At 41.4% G+C, this 20,506-nt stretch overlaps 1 protein-coding gene across 2 annotated transcripts in view; it reads left to right on the forward strand.

Annotated features, from left to right (window-relative positions):
* Nucleotides 1–19,081, forward strand: part of si:ch211-269e2.1 (cohesin subunit SA-2) — a 38,014-nt gene extending 18,933 nt beyond the window's left edge. Inside the window, exons 14-32 of one of the 2 annotated variants that reach the window (XM_034186458.1) lie at nucleotides 1,163–1,270; nucleotides 1,661–1,781; nucleotides 2,225–2,342; nucleotides 4,380–4,483; nucleotides 4,605–4,697; nucleotides 4,789–4,875; nucleotides 6,307–6,507; nucleotides 6,991–7,067; nucleotides 7,158–7,245; nucleotides 7,698–7,778; nucleotides 9,036–9,128; nucleotides 9,214–9,388; nucleotides 13,324–13,460; nucleotides 14,643–14,744; nucleotides 14,933–15,084; nucleotides 15,222–15,350; nucleotides 16,403–16,593; nucleotides 16,669–16,750; nucleotides 16,916–19,081. In XM_034186458.1, coding sequence (XP_034042349.1) covers nucleotides 1,163–1,270; nucleotides 1,661–1,781; nucleotides 2,225–2,342; nucleotides 4,380–4,483; nucleotides 4,605–4,697; nucleotides 4,789–4,875; nucleotides 6,307–6,507; nucleotides 6,991–7,067; nucleotides 7,158–7,245; nucleotides 7,698–7,778; nucleotides 9,036–9,128; nucleotides 9,214–9,388; nucleotides 13,324–13,460; nucleotides 14,643–14,744; nucleotides 14,933–15,084; nucleotides 15,222–15,350; nucleotides 16,403–16,593; nucleotides 16,669–16,750; nucleotides 16,916–17,033 — 2,257 coding nt within the window. In that variant the 3' untranslated portion in view covers nucleotides 17,034–19,081. The remainder of the gene's footprint in view (nucleotides 1–1,162; nucleotides 1,271–1,660; nucleotides 1,782–2,224; nucleotides 2,343–4,379; nucleotides 4,484–4,604; nucleotides 4,698–4,788; nucleotides 4,876–6,306; nucleotides 6,508–6,990; nucleotides 7,068–7,157; nucleotides 7,246–7,697; nucleotides 7,779–9,035; nucleotides 9,129–9,213; nucleotides 9,389–13,323; nucleotides 13,461–14,642; nucleotides 14,745–14,932; nucleotides 15,085–15,221; nucleotides 15,351–16,402; nucleotides 16,594–16,668; nucleotides 16,751–16,915) is intronic. The other variant, XM_034186459.1, reaches the window with a different exon arrangement.
* The last annotated feature ends 1,425 nt before the right edge of the window (nucleotides 19,082–20,506 follow it).

The following is a 20,506-nucleotide window of genomic DNA, read 5'->3' on the forward strand; positions in this document are numbered from 1 at the left end:
TCAAAACATCAAAGTATTATGGGAAAACAGTGAATTAGGATTTATACACACCTTTTTAACTCTAACAAAATCAATTTCTATGAACAATATAATATCTAATTTGTATAAAGCAATTCAGTTAAGTAAAGAAGGTAACACAGAGTACATTAAGAAAAAATGGGAAATTGAGGGCAATCTGAATATTTCAATTGAAAGTTGGGAAAAGATTTGTCATCTTCAGTGGAAGACCACAGGATCTAATACATGGCGAGAGTTTGGATGGAAGTGTATTACGAGGTTCTTTACCACACCTGTTCCAAAAAGACACAGAGGGAGTGGGGATTCATGTTGGAGGCTCTGTGGCTCCTCTGGGGCCAACCATTATCACATTTTTTGGGATTGCAGTATTCTCAAATCATACTGGTCACAGATTTGCAATCATGTAAATTATGTTTTTGGCTCTAAAGTGTCGTTTACATTTGAATGTTTATATTTGGGAGATGTAAATGTTCAGAATTGGAGAAGGGATGAAACAAAATTATTGGCAATCCTATTAATAGCAAGTAAAAAAGCCATCACAAGAAAATGGTTGAAAAATGGTTGAAAATGGCTCCCTCGGTGGAAGAATGGATAGAAATAGTCCACGATATCTACGAGATGGAAAAACTATCCACCATCACTCGGAACCAAAGAGACTCTTTTCACAAAACATGGACAAAGTGGACAGAATATGTGAAATATACAAGATCGGACTTTACTTGAACAATATTTTTATCAATGAATACTGATTATTCATTTTCTGACCAAATGTAACAGCACTCTTCCCCATTGTTTTTTATTGTTTTGTTGTTTTTTCCCTCTGTTTTCGTATATTTGAAAACTTAGAAATAAAAAAATTACAAAAATGAGTTACTCAGCTAACAATAAATTGATGCAATTGTCTTGCTTCGTGTATTTACTGAATGGGTCGCCTTAATCTTTATCAGAAAAATAACCCTTCCTGAGACATTTTTCAGGAGCTGCCACTGGGTAAGAGCACACATATTAATACAGATGTTGTGCACATGTGCAGTTTTTGTGAGACACAAACATTTTGCTCTGGTTGCATGTGGAGATCCAGATCTGGTGGATTTCTTCTTCGTTGTGTTTCTGCGTTACTTTAAACTCCATCTGTGTCCTTCAGAGCATGTGATGATGTGTTCAGTGCTGAGGACTACAAACAGCTCTACCAGCTGGTTTTCTCATCACAGCGCCCCCTAGCTGCCACCGCAGGGGAGCTGCTCTTCTCCAGGTACACCCACCTCCATCATTCAGGTCAGGTCATGGTGCACATGGTGGTGCTGTGTGTCACCACATCCACCACACTACAGAACCGCGCCACGTCCTGGAAGTATCCATCTATCTGCCACAGCAGTCACTTAAATTTGGGATTGTTGTTGTTTGCTGTGTCAGGATACGTTATTTAAGGTGTTTGTGTATGTGTGTATATATAAAATCCAAAAAGTGAGAATATGAAGGGAAACAAGGCATAATACATACCTCACCAGCAGATGGTGCTAAATCCTCCACACTGTAGCTTTAAATCCTTATTGGCCCATCTGAACTGTTTTGGAAACGTTCCCTCCTTTATGGCAGTAAAATGAAATGTTTTCTTGCTGTTTTTGCTCCTTGTGTCTTCCAGACTTCTCAACACTTCACCTCCTCCGTCTGACGCTGAGGATGGAACGAATGAGGAGGACGCGCATAAACGACAAACACTAACCAGACTGAAGGCGCTGCTGCGGTTTTACCTCCAGTCTGAGGTAAAACAAACAACTTACAGAATGGAAGCACATTAAGTTCAGAGATGATGCTGCCAAAAATGATTGATCTTTAAAACTTTATTCTCATATTTATTTGTTTTTTAGTGAAATATTAGCTTTTTGTAAAGATATTCTAAATAAAATGGCCAAGGACAGCCCATAACTACCATATTTTCCAAAGTCTTATACTCTGGTGTGATTTATATACCACAAAAATCATGTTCATTATAATGCAGAAAAATCTCAAATTAAAGAGCAGATTATACAAAAAAAGTGAGGTTTTTATGGTTTTTTTTTCCCCCCTCTTCAAGAAATTTTTTTTTTTTGGGACAAGTGCAGTTCATACTCTAGAAAATCCGCTAGCTTTTTATTAAAACTTACAGACTGTTAAAGTGGCCGTTAACCATTACAAGGTGTTAATGAACGTGTGTGTGTGTGTGTAGCTGCACCAGCATGTAGTGTATTTGGTGGACAGTCTGTGGGACTGTGGTGGATCTCTGCTGAAGGATTGGACCACACTCACATCTGTGCTGCTGCAGGACGCGACCTCAGACGGTTCAGGTTAGAAAGAAAACCCAAACAAATATTTGCTTTATTTTCACACTTTTAACTACTGAAGCTTTTGTGTTGTAGACCTTATTTCTCTGTGTTAGCGTGACGCCACACATCATTTTCAGCTACGAGCCGGTCCGATTCAGTATTTAACTGGAACGCACTCAGGGGGCGCAAACCTCCACCAAAGCCACAATACCCACTTTTATTTGCATTTAACATCAAGCCTCGTTTCCTCAGAATTGATCTGTATGTTCATAAATTATCTTCAAGATCCGTTTATAACTTTCTGAGTTCAGTGCTGGTCTGCCACACACATTATTATGGGCCCCAGATCCAGAATATGTTCCAGATCAACTCAAAGCTTACAGAAGTGATTTGCTAGGACATTATTCATCTGTTCACAAAATGTTGTCGAAGTTCACTATTATCCTTTTTTTTAACTTAAATGTTCTTAAATGCTTAAAACGTCTTGTTACACTTCCCCGGTTCTTACTGCAGTACTGTCCCTCACAAAGTACAAAATCAAACTATTCCACACTTTTAAATTTATTCAAAGTCACAGTGGAAAAACAGGCCTGGATTCTGAAGAACTTCTCTCTCGCGGGAGATCCATCCGATCAGAACCACAAACAATGGACCTTATTTTGCAAAATACTTAGCTTGTTGGTCCCTGTGGGCATACAGGGGAGGTCCCACCCCCCTGCCCATGACCTGCGTGAAAACGGGACATGTGATTTCTATTATAACCTGAATCTCTTTGATCTGGTTGGTAAAACTGGTTCAACCCAGTTCGACATGCAAATTCAAACAACTAACAGACTAAAAGTACGTCAAACTAAGAATATAATCATTTAAGTAAACTAATTACTTAATACCAAAACAAATGGCAAACAAAACAACAAAATTAGGGAATAACCCTGTTGTGTCTGATTTGCGGATGTTCATGCTGGCTGTATGGTCGCAAATTGAGCTGTATTGGCGACGTGTAAGCAGAGCATGTAAAATGGTTATTTGTGACCGTATAACCAGCATGAACATCCACAAATCATCAGACACAAGAGGGTTATTCCCATTGTAATCCAATTCCATTGTTTGCACGATTTATTTTTCTGTAGGTAATTCGGTTGGCGAGGCTTACTGTCGGCGCAACGTCGCTCCAACAGCGGTCAGGGCACGGAGTAATCCATCAAACATGAAAACACATCAAATGTGAAACGGTAATTCTGTGTCAGAGTCCACATCAGTACTTTCGTATGGTATCTTAAAATCACTCATTTTGGTGGCATCGGTATGTGACTTTCTCTCACTTTCAGCTAACAGCGCTAACAGCTAGTAGTGCGTGTGACCAGTGTTGTGTCAAATTGTGAGTCTTGTCGCATAAATCGACAGTTCTGCATCCTGACAATGCTGCGCGTGCGTGCATAGTTGCGCAAAGGACAGGAATGATATTCGACAGGAATGACATCTCATCAGAACACTGGTCAGGGCGCGAAGTAATACATCCAAATGTGAAATGGTCGAATATTTTGCCACCATTACCCTGATATTATATGGTCTGAAATCTCACATGATTAACCAATCAGATTCGTGGAAAAAATGTAATTGGATTACAATAATAGTTAAACACACAAATATATCTAAAAGTCTGGATCCAAAATATGTTTGGGATCAAATTCAAATAAAATACCTAATTTCCTAGGACATTATCATTATCTGTTGCTCGCCAAATTTAATTGAAATCTGTTCATTAGTTTTTCAGTTATCTTGCTACTGGATAAATAAACAAACACTGGTGAAAACATTACCTCTATGGCAGAGGTACTCATTCATAAACAAAACAAAACAAAAAAAAAAAACAGCAAGCTGCCTTTTGTTGTTTTTTTTTTTTTTGCAGTCATACAGGAATCACCAAATGTATTTTCTGGTGAATTTTTAGCTTCTGTTTAGAAGCGTCTGTGTTTTATTATGGACATAGAAATACCGCTCGATGTATATTACCATCCCACATAATGTTTTGAGCAAAAATAAAGTGTGTGTGTGTAGTTCTTACTCGGGAAGAAGAACTGGTTGTGGTGGAGATCCTGGTAGCGTCGGTGCGTCAGGCCTCAGAAGGACCAGCACTGGCCGGGAGGACCGGTGCAAAAAAGGTCAGTTCCATTGTGTTACAGGGGTCATAGTGTGTGGAGTCACGTCTTCTCTGCACGATCATCAGTGGTGTTGGTGCACCTAAGAACTGTGCGTTTTAGTGTTTATGTGTGAATGTTTCAGGTACTGAGTGTCAAAGAGAAGAAGCTTCAGGTTGACGACTGCATGAAGCTCACGGAACATTTCCTCGCCGTGCTTCCAGAGTTACTGTCAAAGGTCGTTATTCCACTAAATTAGTACTGTTGCTGTGTTTGTTTTTATGATGAATGTTCAGCTCTGACAATGTCTTTTTTTTTTCTCTGGGCAGTTTTCCAGCAGCGCAGACGTTGTTGCCTCCCTGATGAAGATTCCTCAGTACTTCATCACAGAGTGTCGTCAGGCGGAAAACACTCAGGTCTGCATCCCGCCAGCCAACCGCTCAAACAAAATGACCAACACTCAACCAGACGATACAAGAACTGTCATCTTCATCGCTTTCTTAGCCTTGATGCTAAAATTGAGGGGAATTTGTTTGTGTTTAAAGGTTACAGTTGATTAGTGTGGTTTTTCAAAGTTATCTGAAAAGCTAACGTGCTAACAAAAATGTTAGCATCTGCAATTAGCTGTTTACTGAACTCTAAAGCCCCGTTTACACATAGACGGTAAACTCTCTTGGAAGCGTCCCGGCAGAGATTTTGCCCCCTCCGGGCCATTTTAGGGATCTAATGCCGGCGCACGGGGGCGTGGTTTGGTTCCGGCTTCACCGGGAATCGTCAAAAAAATTATTCAACATGTCGAATAATTCCGGGAGCGCCCCCGGAGAAGTGGCCTGACAACGGAGACAACGCGAACAACGGTGTTTGATACTTTTTAATCGCCGTGTCATCCCGCCCCTTCCTGTAGTGCCGCAGTTTACACCGGCGTAATTGGCGGCCGGCGTTGTATCCCTAACCAACGGCGTGTAAAACGACGATAGAGCCCACATCGGCGTCCTCAAAGGCATTTTAACCGTCGACAGAGGCAGACAAAACGGCGGCGCTAGCGGACAGTACACTGTTCTAAACACCACCTCCCGGTTAACAGCGTTCCAAACGGCCGATAGGCAGCGGTCAGTATAAAAACGCTAGCGCACTGCATGCAGGTCTCTTACTCGCAGCCAGCTCCAGATATTTTTGCAGAGAAGCTCCAGTATACGTCCTAAAATAAAATTGGCAGCGGCAAGGACTTACCAAGAGGTCTGGTTCAGAAGCAGAGGGTAGCCCTGTGGTAGAAACGAGCAACACGTTGAGGGGAAAAGGAGAGAAAAGAAAAGGCTGAGAGATGAGCTCCCTGTCACTCCCTCCCCCTGCACTGACAGCTGCTTCAGCCTATTATACTCTGCGGGCGGTGCCTATAAGCAAAAATTCCTGGAGTAACACAGGATATGCCTGGATAAATCCAGCGGTACAGAGGGCATTATCGGCGGCAGCAGAACACAGCTGTTCTCACGCACGTCTTAACCTGCGATTGTAAAGGATAGAACTGAGTATTAACCCCCGTTGCCTGACGTGTGCCGGATGCTACGGCGTCAAAACTCCGCTTTATTCGGCGGATTTAGCGGCGTTTTATCCGCGTATTTGCGGCTAGTACAGCACTCAAAACGCCGGCGAAATGCTCCGCCCCTTTCCATCGCAAAAACTGCCGGAACTACCGCGAACTTCGGTCTACGTACTACCCGCGGACAAAACCGTCTATGTGTAACCTGGGCTTAAGAAAGTAACCTGTGAAGATGATACTCCTGAGCAGCAGTTGGTGAACACTGTGTGTTGAGCTGCAGACTAACGAGGAGGCGTGTCCTCTTCCTCAGGCCATTTCCAGCCTCGTGGCGGCGATGGGAGCGGTTTTGGACCTCCACTCGAGTCCTGCTGTTCTACAGGCTGCAGCCCGAACGTACCTCAGTCTTTGTGGAGGTGGAGCGGCCTGGTGCTCCATGGTTCTATCCGCCAGAGACTCACTGGTTCAGGACTGGGTGGACCGACTGACGGCGCTGCTGCGGGACTCGCTAAAGGTGAGGCACACCGCTAAATAATTTTCACTGATAGACAGCGGTCTATGTTTAAGAATTTCCTCTAAATTCGTTGAAAGTACTTCACTCACACAGGTGTGACCAGCATGATCATCTCAGGTGGGACTTGATACAATTGCAGCAACTGCAGTGCCGCGACCGGTCACATCGCTGGGGCGACAAGTCGCATGACTGTGACTCAGCTGGCTGAGGGTTCAAATGTATGGACATCCCACCTCCACAGAAAATCCTGGTTTTTGGAACCGAAGGGGGCGGAGTTATGATTTGACAGTCATGCGTGTCCACTGTCATCGGCAGGGTTAAAGGTCGTCCTGCTCTGTTTTTTTGCTGTTTGTGTATTTGTTTTGCTTCCCCTCTTGCACCTACGTTCATGTTTTTAACGGCGACCTCACGTGCGCGCGCGCTGTGCTCACTAACCAGCCTGCTGCCACTGACTCACTGTCTGTTGCTGCGTCTCTGTTGTAGGACGACACTTTATTTGCTGATGAGGAGAAAATGGCAGAAATTGTAGCCACGCTGAAGAAACTCTGCGCTTTTTACAAGTACGGTTTGAGACTTGTTCATAATGAAGTGAGTCCACGTGTTCAGCCACTGATGTTTGTTCTCCACTTTTTTTTTTGTTTTTGTGGCAGCGGCCACGATCTGTCCCACTGGGGTCTGAGCGAGCTGCTGTTTCCTTTGCTGTCACTGGAGGGCGCTCAGGGGGGAGCTCCACCTCAGGTACCAGCACCTGAAGCCACCACAGCCCAAACATGTTTACGTATGAAAATAAACCGTGAATCACAAAGACAAAACGCCAAAGCAGCAGAACAGTGACGGAACGTCTGACATTTGGTCAGTGAGTTCTGAAACGACTCGGACGGTACTTGCAGAATAAATGTCTCTGTCATATATACATGTAATCTGCATCATAAATGTTTAAAATTGTGTATGCAGGAATCAAATGTTAATGTTTCTCACTGTGGCGCCACTTAAACAGTTTATATTGTAGCTGCTTGTTAACTCTGAGCTGCAGCTTTTTCCTGCACTCCGTCACAACTTTATTTTATGATCACAACACCATCTCACAAAATTCTTAGAATTTTTGTAGTACTGTAGACCATGCTGCATTTAAAAAAAAAAAGAAAAAAAAAAAAAAAACTTTTTTCCATTTGTTTATTTTTGGTCTGTAGGTGGTGATAGAAGTGTTGCAGTGTGTGTGTTTGTCTGTGCTCTGGTCTCTCAACATGAGCAGTGAAACTCTAACGTCTAGAGTGAGTCCCACTTTACTTTACAGTCTGAACTAGTCTGATGCAAAGAAAGAACAGATTGAGAAAGAATCACAACTTCACATTTGACACAAACTGTACCTGTGAGCAGCTAACGAGTTACCAGACCCACAGCTGTCATTTGATGGCGGTCGTGCAGTTTTCACTTTTTATTTATGTGCATAATTATTTCAGTTACCGACAGAAATTATTAAATCAAAACACATTTTTCAGTGTTGAAGTGAAAACGAATCCTTTAAACTCCACGACCTGATGGTGGGTTGCAAAGTCATGTTTTCTTTCATAACAATATCCGTTCATACCAATATTGTACCATTTATTGGAGCCAGAAACAGTGAAAATAGGAATTATTATCAGGTGTTCAAATTTCTTACCATGTGCACTGAACACTTTCCAGTATGTCGCATGTTGAGCCCTCTCCACCAATTCATTAGTTAATTAGTTTTTTTAAAAGTATGAGTAACACCTGTAGGCTCTTGGAAATTGTTACATAGATTGTCTTTTTTGTAGCATAACTGAGAAATTCTACTGGTTATTTGTTTTTTCATCATTTATAATTTGTAACATTCAAACTGTGTTATATTGCACAAAAGATGATTTACTGAAGTACTGCCCATTTCTCATCCTGATGTAAAGTAACAGTACAGGCTGTGGTGTGCACATGTGGATCTGAGTTCCTGTTCTTTGTTAAACTTGTCTGCAAGGGTAAAGTGTTTAAGAAGTGAGTTCCACATACTCCAAAAAACACATTTAACTTAGTAGAAAGTTGATGCTGGAGTGCGTTTTGCCTGGTTAGTGGTTCTCACATGTTCACTCGATTCAACATTAAAAAAAAAAAAGTTCTTCTTAAAAGTTCAGTTTAATCTGCTCCAGTTCTGTTTTATAGTTGGGTTTGATTGACTGTTTATGAGCTGGAGTCATTGGGTGGATGTGGAATCATGAAATTCTTGCAGGATCAGCAACAAAACAAACAAACAAAACAACAAAAAATAAAAAAGTAAAATCCTAAGGATTTCTAAATACATTTTTAACACTGTCAAAACTGGAACTGATATTCAAAATCTCAGTGAAAGTTGTTTGATCTGAACTTGAACGCGTTGAGCAGAAGCCCAAAAGGGGCGGAGTCATCAGTTGAATTTGTCAGGTGGTGGCACCCAGTGGAGTTCTTGCTTTTTTGCATCTTTTTAAACGGTGACGTGCACATTATTATGTGCTCATCAGTGTATTTTGTTTGTGTTTCAGGCGGACGCGGTGGAGCAGCGGCGGCGTCTCAGTCTGTTCTGTGAGAGGAGTCAGCAGTGTCTTGTTCACAGCAGCCTCGCTGTCAGGCAGCAGGTCTCACGCATGCTGAGCTCGCCTGTCCCCCCCCCCGCAAAAGGGTTTTCTTTCACCATTTTTTTTCTCCCATCCTCCTTTTTAGGCCTTTGTGGGCATCTGTGATGTTCTCACGGCTCATTCCTTCCAACTCCATGTTGCTGCTCCGCCTTCCTGTGGACCACTGCTCTATACACCCAACCCCAAACTGCAGAGGGCGCTGTTGACCTTTGTATCCACACACGTCTTCAGCAACCCGGACAGTGAGAGCCAAAGCAGAGGTGAGCCCTCCAGTTACTAGCAACATTAATTAAAAAAAGTACTAATTCAAACCTGATCGTTTTCTACACGTCACATCTGTGATTAAACTGGATCTACAAGAAATGCAAAGTTTGTCAAACCCCTAAAGTTGAAAATATTGACTTTAAAAATAGGAAAAAACATGCATAATAATTTAAAATGTTATGAAAAAGGTACCATGTAAGAAAGAAAAACTTTTATATGAAACGCTTTACATTTTAACCTTAAGACATAGAATGTGGCAATTTAATGATGTAATTTAATAAGAAAATCCATAATACTATAATGATAGATTTGACATTTTGAGAATTATAAACATTTTAAACTAGTTTTCATTTCAAAACCTGTAACCACCAATAATAAAGTGCAGAAAAAATATGGCCACAGGAAAAAAAAATGTTTCAACCACTTTATAAATTAAGTATTTGTTACTCATTTAAATGTTTTTTTTTTTTTTGTACATGAACTGTCGTTTGACTTTTTTATTTTGATACAAACTTCTTGATTTAAAATTTTAATGTATTTTTTTGAAAATATGTTTGAAAATATCTTTTACGATCAGACTTTTTTTCTTAAAATTGTGGATTGTATTTTAATTTCTTGCAATATTAATTATTTGAGAATCATATAATGACTTTATTGTTAAATACAGGCACAAACACTGTAAGCTTTTTCAGGCCCCCAACGTCGCACTTTTTTTTTTTGATTGATTTAATAATTTTTTTGATGGCCCCTGATCAGATTTATTTGCTGTGACACGAGTCCTTGTTCTTAAATGATTCTCAGCAGACTTGTGATAGTTTACTGATGGGTTAAAAAAAAAAACAAAAAAAACATGCCAGTTCATATTTTAACAGCATCAGTTGACAAACTTTGTGCTGTAACTGCTGTGAGTGAGGCTGTCCTGCTTAGTGACCAGCAGGAGGTGCTGTTGTTTCATGACAACGTGAAAAATGTTTTTCTGAGATTTTTGGAAGTTTATTAAAAAATAAACAACTAATGGCCCTGTTACACCTTGACAATTTAGTCTGCATATGCCGATGTATAAAAAATTTGGCTAATACTTTTTTCATGTTGTCATTTTGGGGTGTTGTGAGTAGAATTTTGAGGGGAAAAAATAAATTTTCTCCATTTTGGAATAAGGCTGTAACATGGAAAAAGTGAAGCGCTGTGAATACTTATAAGCCATAGAAGAAGAAGCTGAATTTCTTTGGTATTTGATCAATTCATTTGATAAAAGACGGACTCTATATGCAGCATTTTCATTTTTGTAAGTAACCAGAAATCTTACCAATACTGGAAAAAATGAGAGGGGGGGGGGGGGGGGTTAAACTGGTGTTCATCAGGGGTGTGTTCTGGCTCCCACACTCTTCGGTGCTTGCATGAACTGGGTGTTTGGTGCAGTTGTGGGAACCAGCAAACATAGCTGGTTTTGTTGGTGAAGACAGATTTACTGACCTTGACTTCGTGGACGATGCTTTGATCTTTGTGGAATCATTGGCTGCTCTGATTTCAGTTCTGTATAAACAGTGAGGAATCAGAGTGTCTGGGTTTGAGATGGTCTAAGATTCAGACTTTTAATGACTTTCTGGACTCAGACATCAGAGGTGTATCTGTTTATGGTGAAAGTGTTGAACTTGTAGAGATGTTCACTTGTCTCAGCAGTGACATGTGTGTCTCTGGGTCCTCAGGCTTTGAGATTGAGAGGAGCCTGGGAAGAACTTATGGAGTCTGAGGTCACTGGACAGAGGTGTTTGGTGATGCTGATGTTTTTGCAGGTGAATGAAGGTCCAAGTCTTTAGGGTCCTGGTGCTGCCTGTCTTACTGTGCAGTTGTTACATTTGGATGCCAACCAGTGACCTGAGGCCATGACTGGATGTCTTTGGTACCTGGTCTCTTTGGAGGATCACTGGGTACTGCTGGAATGACTTTGTATCAAATGAGTGGTTACGAAGAGAGACGAGGATGAGGAGGATCACTCGCATCACTGGATGCTGTTCATAAACATTGTGTTTCTGCTGTACTGTCTCTCTTCATGTCTTTATTTTTTGGTTTTGTGGCTGTTGGTCTCAACTGAGTCATTCAAATCTTGCCAATTCAGTGGAGGAATGCAGAATTTTTGTTTTTGCACAGAATTTGGATAATTCTTTTGGCCAGGTATTAAATAAGACAAGAAGATTAGAGCCCGACCGATATGGATTTTTTTGAGGCCGATGCCGATAACGATATTTGGATGAAAAAATGCCGATAGCCGATAAATCAGCCAATATTATTATTATTATTATTATTATTAATTTTTTTTTTAATGAATAAAATGTTATTTTTTGGACCCTTAACAAAAAAGGTATGAGCTAAAAGCTGAAGCTTTGTCCTCATATTGATTAACTTTATAACAGAAGAATTTTCAAGTTCAAAAAATGCAGTCAAGAATTAAACCTTTGTGAAATTAGCAAATACATATCCTTAAAAAGAGTTGTGAAATACATCTGATCTTGTACCTCTTGTTGCTGCAACTTGTATGTAGGTTCAGGATAAGGATATAGATCCTTATAAACTTACTTGTATGCTTTTGTCAGCTGATCAGTGCAGTGTGACGGCGAACTACGGGGGCCGGTGATGAACACATTTAAGCAGGGCTGTAAGCAGCTCTCAGTTGAATTGAGTCAGAGCTCCATCTACTGGACAAACGGTGCAAGGACATTTTATGGTTTATGATATTACATTTTATTTTTATTTATTTCAGTAACTGTTCTGTTTATGAGAAATTATCAGCATTCTATTGGCAAAATTTTGGTCAATAGTGAGTACTTTGAAAAGGGCTTATATCAGCCGATAATATCGGCCGGCCGATATATCAGTCGGGCTCTAAAGAAGATTACAAGCAACTTTTTTTTTTTTTTTTTTTTTTGGTGAAATCTCACTTTTTATGTTAGAGTTACCCCCCCTCCCCCAGCAAAAAACATTCATGTCCACATGAATTGTTCCAATAAACAGTCAGACATTTGAAAACTCTGTAATAATAATAGCTGTATATTTGGAGATTCTAGCCGTGATCATTTAAAAATAATTTTTACTGCTATTTATGAGAAAACATGCTTTTAAAACCTGCTGGTGGGTTGCGATCTTTAAACACTTAATGTTGTGGTGCAGCACAGATTAAAGTACTTTTTATTAAATGCACAACTTGCTTTTGACTTACGAACTCGGCCTGAAAATCAACCTTTTATTTTTACTTAAGTTTAGCTGTAACATACTGATCCTGCAAATTGTGTCGAATCATTGGTTAGAAAATATGTTATTGTGTGTTTTTTTTTTTTTTTTTTTTACTGTATAATGATGACTTTAGTGTTTTGATGGTGGGTGGGTGGAACAGGTCAGAGTCCTTCAGGTAAACTTATGAATTCATTCATGGCCGACTAAAGGTAAAATATCTTATTATCGTCACAATAGCTTCTGCGTTCTCAGACATATTGGATCCACATACCGAATCATCCAGAGGAGCCAATAACCGTCCTGGTGGGACGCCGTTCTGTGTTCAAGCAAACACAATCCAGGATTATTGGTTTTGAAACGTGTAATAAAAATCTATTGTTTTATTGGATTTGCTTGGTGACATTTTTGTGTTCTGGGTTGGGATCACGGATCACTCAGAGGGCAGAGGTGCGGTGTTAAATCATAAAACGAGGCCGTGAGAAAACTCCATTAACTCTGGCTCACCTCTGAGCCGCTTTTATTGGCCTCGCAAAAGATTGAAGCCACATGGTGTCACGACCGTAACTCTCCTCCTACGTTATCTTTGATTTCCACCTGCTAAAGCCATCGTCCCAAACGGAATCTGGCGCTCACGGCACCCGCACTCTCTTCCCTCATCTGCTGCAGTTAATCACTCACACTTTACACGCATTTCCTCCATCAGGTGGCGAGAGCGCCGAAGCCCAGCGGCTGGACGAGCTGCACAGGAGGAGGAACCTGCTGGCGGCGTACTGTAAGCTCATCGTGCACGGCGTGCTGGAGATGAGCATGGCAGCCGAGGTTTTCATGCACTTCACAAAGGTAACGGCTGACTCGTTAACAGCATTGCAACATAGACACTGTTAATAGTGCAGCGGTTACCTGAAACAATCCTGCAAATGGTGATAGAAGCAACAAATTCAGGAGAAATACTCCAGAGACATGAACTCTTTTGAGAAAAAAAAAAAAAAACGATTGGCCACTTGAATTGTCAAGAGGAAGCTGGTAGGGGTCAACGGAAGAATTACACAGGGGTCTAAATTAAAAGATGCTCCAATCATATTGAAAACTACACCACATTATTTGTCTGAGCATAATGATTCCAAAAAGGTATAGTTTGGACTATCTGTGAATGTTATAGAATTATGGGGTAAAATCAGCAAAAATGGTGACAAAAGTCAATTTCAGTTTGTACAGGGGTCAAAAGTTAAAGTTGCTGCAATTTTTGTAAAACATGGTGCAAATTATTGGTTGAGCTAATAGGATTAATAAATGTTTGGTCTGCAAAGTAAATGTCGCCATCCATTGGATTCTGTGACATGTGACATATGTTACTTTGTAACATGAGCTAAGCATGACACATGATGCAAACTGTTACTTTTTAAAACCCGATTAACTCAACCAATAATTTGCATAATTTTTTACCAAAATTGGAGCAACTTTAGCTTTTGACCCCTGTACAAACTGAAACTGACCTTTGTCACCATTCTTGCTGCTTTTACCTCATAACTCCATAACATTCAGTCACAGATTGACCAAACTACACCTTTTTGGAATATTTATGTTCAGACAAATAAGGTGGTGTAGTTTTCTATATGATTGGAGCATCTTTTAATTTTGACCCCTGTGTAATTATTCAATTGACCCCTACCTGGCTGCCTATTGACAGTTCAAGTGTTCAATCATCTTTTTTTTCAAGAGTAATGTCTAAAGTGTATTTGTGCTGAATTTGGTGCGTCTATCACCATTTGCAGGATTCCTCTGTAAATATTCTGTTATCTGCTGCGCTGTAAAGGGATGTCTGCAAAATGGGCGGAGCCAAAAAATAAAAATGTAGCCTTTAAAATTGTGAGATAATCATATAGTTTGGATGACACCTCTGGGGGTGGGGGGGCTTTTTGTGGTGGGGGTGTATGTATGTGTCCGTCCTCAGGCCCTGATGAGTGAGTGCAGGTGTGTGAGTACATTTTAAGTCACTTCCTCTCTGTCCATGTTTGTCTCCAGTATTCTAATGACTTTGGTGACATCATCAAGGAGACCCTGTCCCGGAGCCGACAGACGGATAAGATCGAATCTGCTCGTATGCTGGATCTGTGTTTGCAGCAGGTACGTCCTCCAGGTCCACACTCATCCAAAAAAAAAAACCAAAACCTTCACACCTACAACTGATCACCTCCCCAAAGGAGGCATGTCCAGATGCACCGTGGTCCACTTGAAAAGGTGGGACGCGGTCGAGTTCCAAGTGGTGGCGGCGTGAAAGGCGCTGACACGGTTTCTTCTTTCACGCCCACCAGCTGTTTATGCGTCTTAAGCGGGAGCAGGATCGAGGCGGGACGGCTCAGCCGGGGATCCAGACCTTCACCAGCATCAAAGAGCTGGCCAGACGCTTCGCTCTGACCTTCGGGGATCTCGTCAAGTTCCGTGAATCTGTGATTGTCATCCACAGGTGAGCACATCCTGCCTAAAACCTCTGCACAGCGGCAACCGAAAGACGGGGACGACTCAGCAGGGGCGAGGGTCTGTGGTCTGAAGCACGCGTGTGTGTGTGTGTGTGTGTGTGTGTGTGTAACCTTTTGTGTGCAGGAGCGGTATTGAGTTTGTGTTCCAAGGGTTCAGTCAGACCCCGGACATGCCCACACCGGCACACCTGGTCTACCTGACCATCCTCAGTGAGTTCTCCAGCAAACTGCTCAGACCGGACAAGAAGACCGTGTAAGTGTTCACTGCACAGTCGGCTTCTTCCACACCAAAATCCCCCAAAACATTCTTTTCAAATGCCCCCCTCTCTACATCCGCTCAAGAGCTCAATGTTCTGCAAAGCTGTGCTTTTATTGTGAAAGGCAACTCTCGTTTGCTGCAGTTTGACATTTACTTAACCAAACTAGCAAAAGTAATTACAACCAAATTAATCTGAAGGTGGTGCAGTTGTAGAAACTGCTGTGTCCACGCGGGTACCGCCGTGTCTGCGCGGTCAGCAGGTCCGAGGGATCTGGACAAAGACTTTGTTTCAAGGCTTCATACAGTTTAAATGTTGGGGGCGGAGTCTCTGAAAACCTTGTATGTGGTATGTTGAAAAGGACTTTGCATATCAAGATGAAACTTGGTACATAAGGTCACATCATTAAGACCACAGACAACTTCGACAGTGATCTTTCACCTTTTAACCCCAAAAAGTCAGTGGCCACTGAACTGTATTTTATAAAAGTTACCCGGAGAAAAGCTGCAACTCCTTATTTGCCTGCGGTGCTGTGGGTTAGCACAAGCTATGCTCTTGTTAAATAAATGGACTGAGCCGAAGTTAACGTAACACTCATTTGTGCATTTACATCCAGGTGGAGGCGCTGTTTCACCAAAATATAATGTTGAAGTGGATGGGTGGGACGATCAGATTGACTTGATAATTGTTTTATAATAATCTTAATCTGTGTTGGAGGAAACTCTGTAACTCCGTCATCAGTTGGTTCCCCCTTAGAGCCAGGAACTAAGGTGGGAACTCCGTTGAGGTAACGAGTTATATTACCTCCATGAGATTTTGGTGGATTATTTGTTTCAGAACCGGATCATCACCAGAACCTTTTAGGTGGAAAAATAGTCAAAATATTTCTTCCGTGCTTACAGGGGTAAAATAAAAGAAGAAATGAATCGCTTTTGACACAATCTGACATAAAATCTGAAACGAGAGTTTGAGCTCCGCAGGGACCTGCGTTCAGTATTTGTTGTAGTACCGCAGTACTCGCAGTGTAAAACGTGCCGCTTTTGTGCAGGTTGTCGTATTTGGAGAAACACACGGCAGAGCACGTGGTGAACCTCAGAGACGAACGCTGGCAGCCACTCCTCTACTACCGAGCCTCTCTGTTGGCTGTGGCAGAAAGTGAGGATGGGGCGTCCTACGTGAGCACGGACAGGAAGCCCAATCCGCCGCATCGCTCGCCGTCCTGCAGACAAAGATTCGAAGGTACCGCAGAGAAGAGCATGGAGCGCTCCTCCTTAAATCTTACCCGCGACACCACGGGACTTTGTTGTTCTGTAGTTTCAGGAAACAAGTCGCCGAGTCCGTTCAGTCCCGCCGACGGCAGAGGGAGCAAAGGTCACAGAAGCGGCTCCAGTTCCAGGTGAAGCTCAAAAGCACTTCAGCACATTTACTAGACACTTTCAGACGACATTGTGAAACACCTTTAAACTGTTTTTTACGTCCTTCTCTGAGGTGTGCGCTCTCGTGAGTTCCGCTTGTTAATCTTAACTCTTTTTTTTTTTTTTCCTCCAACTTCTGCACTCAGCTGGCAGAAAGCAGCAGAACTGGACTCTGATTCTGTGCCAGTGGAAAAAATGGCAGCAGAGGATTCAGGCCGTGGCAGCAACGTGGACACGGAGGACGACGTGAACGTGGAGGTTTAACGTTTGGACTCAGTACATGACCTTTGACCTTTTCTGGACCTGATCACTGAGTGTCTGGGCCGCACCGGTCGGCACCAAATACTGATGCGATTGTGTTTTCACAGATTGAACATTGGACATCAGGGCCTGGGTTCATGGAGCAACCCAATCTTTCAGTCTACTAAACTTTCTTAGTGGACTACAGTTAGTCGCCCAACATTATCTGTCTAATCACTGTTTCACATCGATGGCTAAACTTGTAAATTAGCTGTTTTACCTTAGTCGACTGTTTTCACAGGTATAACGGCCTAGAAGAGACGCGAGAGTCTTGTTTACTTCCAGGTTGTTCGTTGTCATGAACTATCCAACCTTTGTTTTAACTGGCTTATTAACATTTACAAACACATACGAACTGCAGAACGACGTGCTTAGCACTTAGCCTAGCAGTTTCTTCTTCTACACTTTTGTCAACCTTTTAGTGCACACAACGCTGCTCAGCATAACGGCAATGCCCAGTGGCGCGTGTGAGAACTGTCACAAAGACATCATGACAGTCGTCTGCTGCAACCACGGCCAAAAGCAGAGGAAACTCCTTTTGAAGGAATACGAGCGACGTAGGGGTGCTTTTGCGTGTTCCATCAAGTGGTGGTACATGATAGCTGCCATTTTTTTGAGGAAGACACAAATAAGGTTACCTCCTCTGTATCAGGCTAAAAAGTATAGTCCGGTAACGTTTAGTTAGCCAACTAAGCGCTTTGTGCAGTAACTAATATAATCTTTAGTCAAACAAAAACTCAGTCGACTCATTTTTTGATGTTAGTCATTGCACAAAGTGCTTAGTCAGCTAAAGGTCTGCGTTAGCCAACTAAAATTTTTAACCTGGTACAGAGGAGGCTAATCTTATTTTAGTCAACAAAACTTAAGTGTCTTACCTCAAAAATGGTGGCTATCATGTACCACGACTTGATGGAGCAGGAAAAAAGTGCAACAATCCATTGAAGATGTTTACAGACACTGAGGTTGGGAGTGCTCCTCCTCTGGTGCGGCAGACTTGGCCATGTTTGTAGCAGACCAACCCAGAAGTAAACAAAACTCTTGCACGTTGGAGGCGTTTCTTCGCAACTGCACTCTCAAGGCCGCAAATGCCTGTGAAAATAATCAACTAACGTCAGACAGTTTAGCCGTCGAGGTGAAATGGAGGTTAGCTGGATAATGTTGTGGTGACTAACCATAGTCACTAAGTAAGATTAGTAGACAAAAGATTAGACTGCTTTATGAAACTGGCCCTGGACCAAGTGCAGCACGCGGTGCACGATTTGAGCTGCCTGGTGCTTTAAATCAAATACATTTAACAAATGTTTCTGACAGCAGTGACGAGCTCCTCCTCCTCATTATTATTATATTATTTAACGTTTTTTATAACTGGAGTTTGCAGGACACTGAGAGGTGCTATGTTCTATATTTTTTAGTGGTTGAGGTTCACTAAGTTCTCAGATATTTAAACATTTGGACTCTGTAAAAAGTCACACTCCACCGATAATGATGGTTTCAGGTGATTCAGAGGACATTAAGGACGTTAATGTGGTATTTTTGTGTGTTTCATGTCCGTCATGACTTTTATACTTGATGACATAAAAGAAATTTTTATTTGGAAGAATTTACTAATTAAAACATTGTCAGTAAACACACAACAAACTATTAGTCAGTATGAGAGGCCAGCAGTTAAAAATCCACAAAATGACTTTAATAAAGTAAAAACTGTACATTCATCATACCGAATTAGGCACATAATCATTTTTCTTTTTAAATATCTGTTTAACGTCCAATATAGATCTAAGAATTTGTTTATGGCAGCTGTTGCACACGATTAATACAGATTTGTAATAATGTCAGTAATAATTTATATTGTGCCACTAAGTAATCAGGAAATTTGAGAACTTGCTAGTAACTGCACTATGCAGCTTTTATTTTTTTTTTGTAACAACTCTAACGTGAAATGAGTCCAACAGTCATTCAGGTTTGATTGTTAACAACGTTTTAATAAAAGTACAATTGTGGAAAAACTTGAACTTGTCCCTGAATTATTTTACACAAATGAGCTGCTGCCTGTTCGTGTCAGAATCTTTACAGATTTACAGCAGCACTTAAAGTAATTTGAATGTCAGTTTGAGGCCAGTTTATTAGAAAGATCAGTTCACCTTCAATGAAATAATAAAATGGTGATTCAAACTGTTCCAACCAAAATTCAGGTGGTGGTTGACAGGTTGCTCATTCAGAACGGTGATGTTTGGCTGTGGAAGGAGAACCTGGTTGGAGGTTTTCTATAACTTTAAAAGTATTATGAGTGAAATTTTTTACACACAAATACAGCAACTAAGTATTTATATATATTTATTATATGTGCCGACACTGAAACACTCCCTCTGTGCTATGAGCTTTTCTATACCCTCTTTAGTTGTATCGTTGCCTTTCCTCCGTTTATAAAGAGACAGCAGTACTAAATTAGGGCACTAAATCAAATCAATTTTATTTATATAGCGCCAAATCACAACAAACAGTCACCCCAAGGCTCTTTATATTGTAAGGTAAAAGCCATACAATAATTACAGAAAAACCCCAACAGTCAAAACGACCCCCTATGAGCAGCACTTAGCGACAGTGGGAAGGAAAAACTCCCTTTTAACAGGAAGAAACCTCCAGCAGAACCAAGGCTCAGGGAGGGGCAGTCTTCTGCTGGGACTGGTTGGGGCTGAGGGGAGAGAATCAGGAAAAAGACATGCTGTGGAAGAGAGCAGAGATCAATCACTAATGATTATAATGCAGAGTGGTGCATACAGAGCAAAAAGAGAAAGAAACACTCAGTGCATCATGGGAACCCCCCAGCAGTCTAAGTCGATCAGCAGCGTAACTAAGGGGATGGTTCAGGGTCATGTGATCCAGCGCCAACTATAAGCTTTTCAAAAAGGAAGTTTTAAGCTTAATCTTAAAATAGAGAGGGGGTCTGTCTCCCTAATCCGAATTGGGAGCTGGTTCCACAGGAGAGGAGCCTGAAAGCTGAAGGCTCTGCCTCCCATTCTACCTCTTACCAAACCCTAGGTAACTACAAGTAAGCCTGCAGTCTGAGGGCGAAGCGCTCTGTGGGGTGATATGGTACTATGAGGTCCCTAAGATAGATGGGACCTGATTATTCAAAACCTTATAAGTAGAAGAAGAATTTTAAATTCTGTTCTGGAATTAACAGGGAGCCAATGAAAGAGAAGCCACTATGGGTGAATATGCTCTCTCTCGTCCCTGTCAGTCCTCTAGCTGCAGCATTTTGAATTAACTGAAGGCTTTTCAGGGAACTTTTAGGACAACCTGATAATAATGATTACAATAGTCCAGCCTAGAAGAATAAATGCATGAATTAGTTTTTTTCAGCCATCACTCTGAGACAAGACTAATTTTAGAGAGATTGCGCAAATGCAAAAAAGCAGTCCTACATATTTGCTTAA

This window comes from Thalassophryne amazonica, chromosome 14 (genome assembly GCF_902500255.1).
Source record: "Thalassophryne amazonica chromosome 14, fThaAma1.1, whole genome shotgun sequence".
Classification (NCBI taxonomy): domain Eukaryota; kingdom Metazoa; phylum Chordata; class Actinopteri; order Batrachoidiformes; family Batrachoididae; genus Thalassophryne; species Thalassophryne amazonica.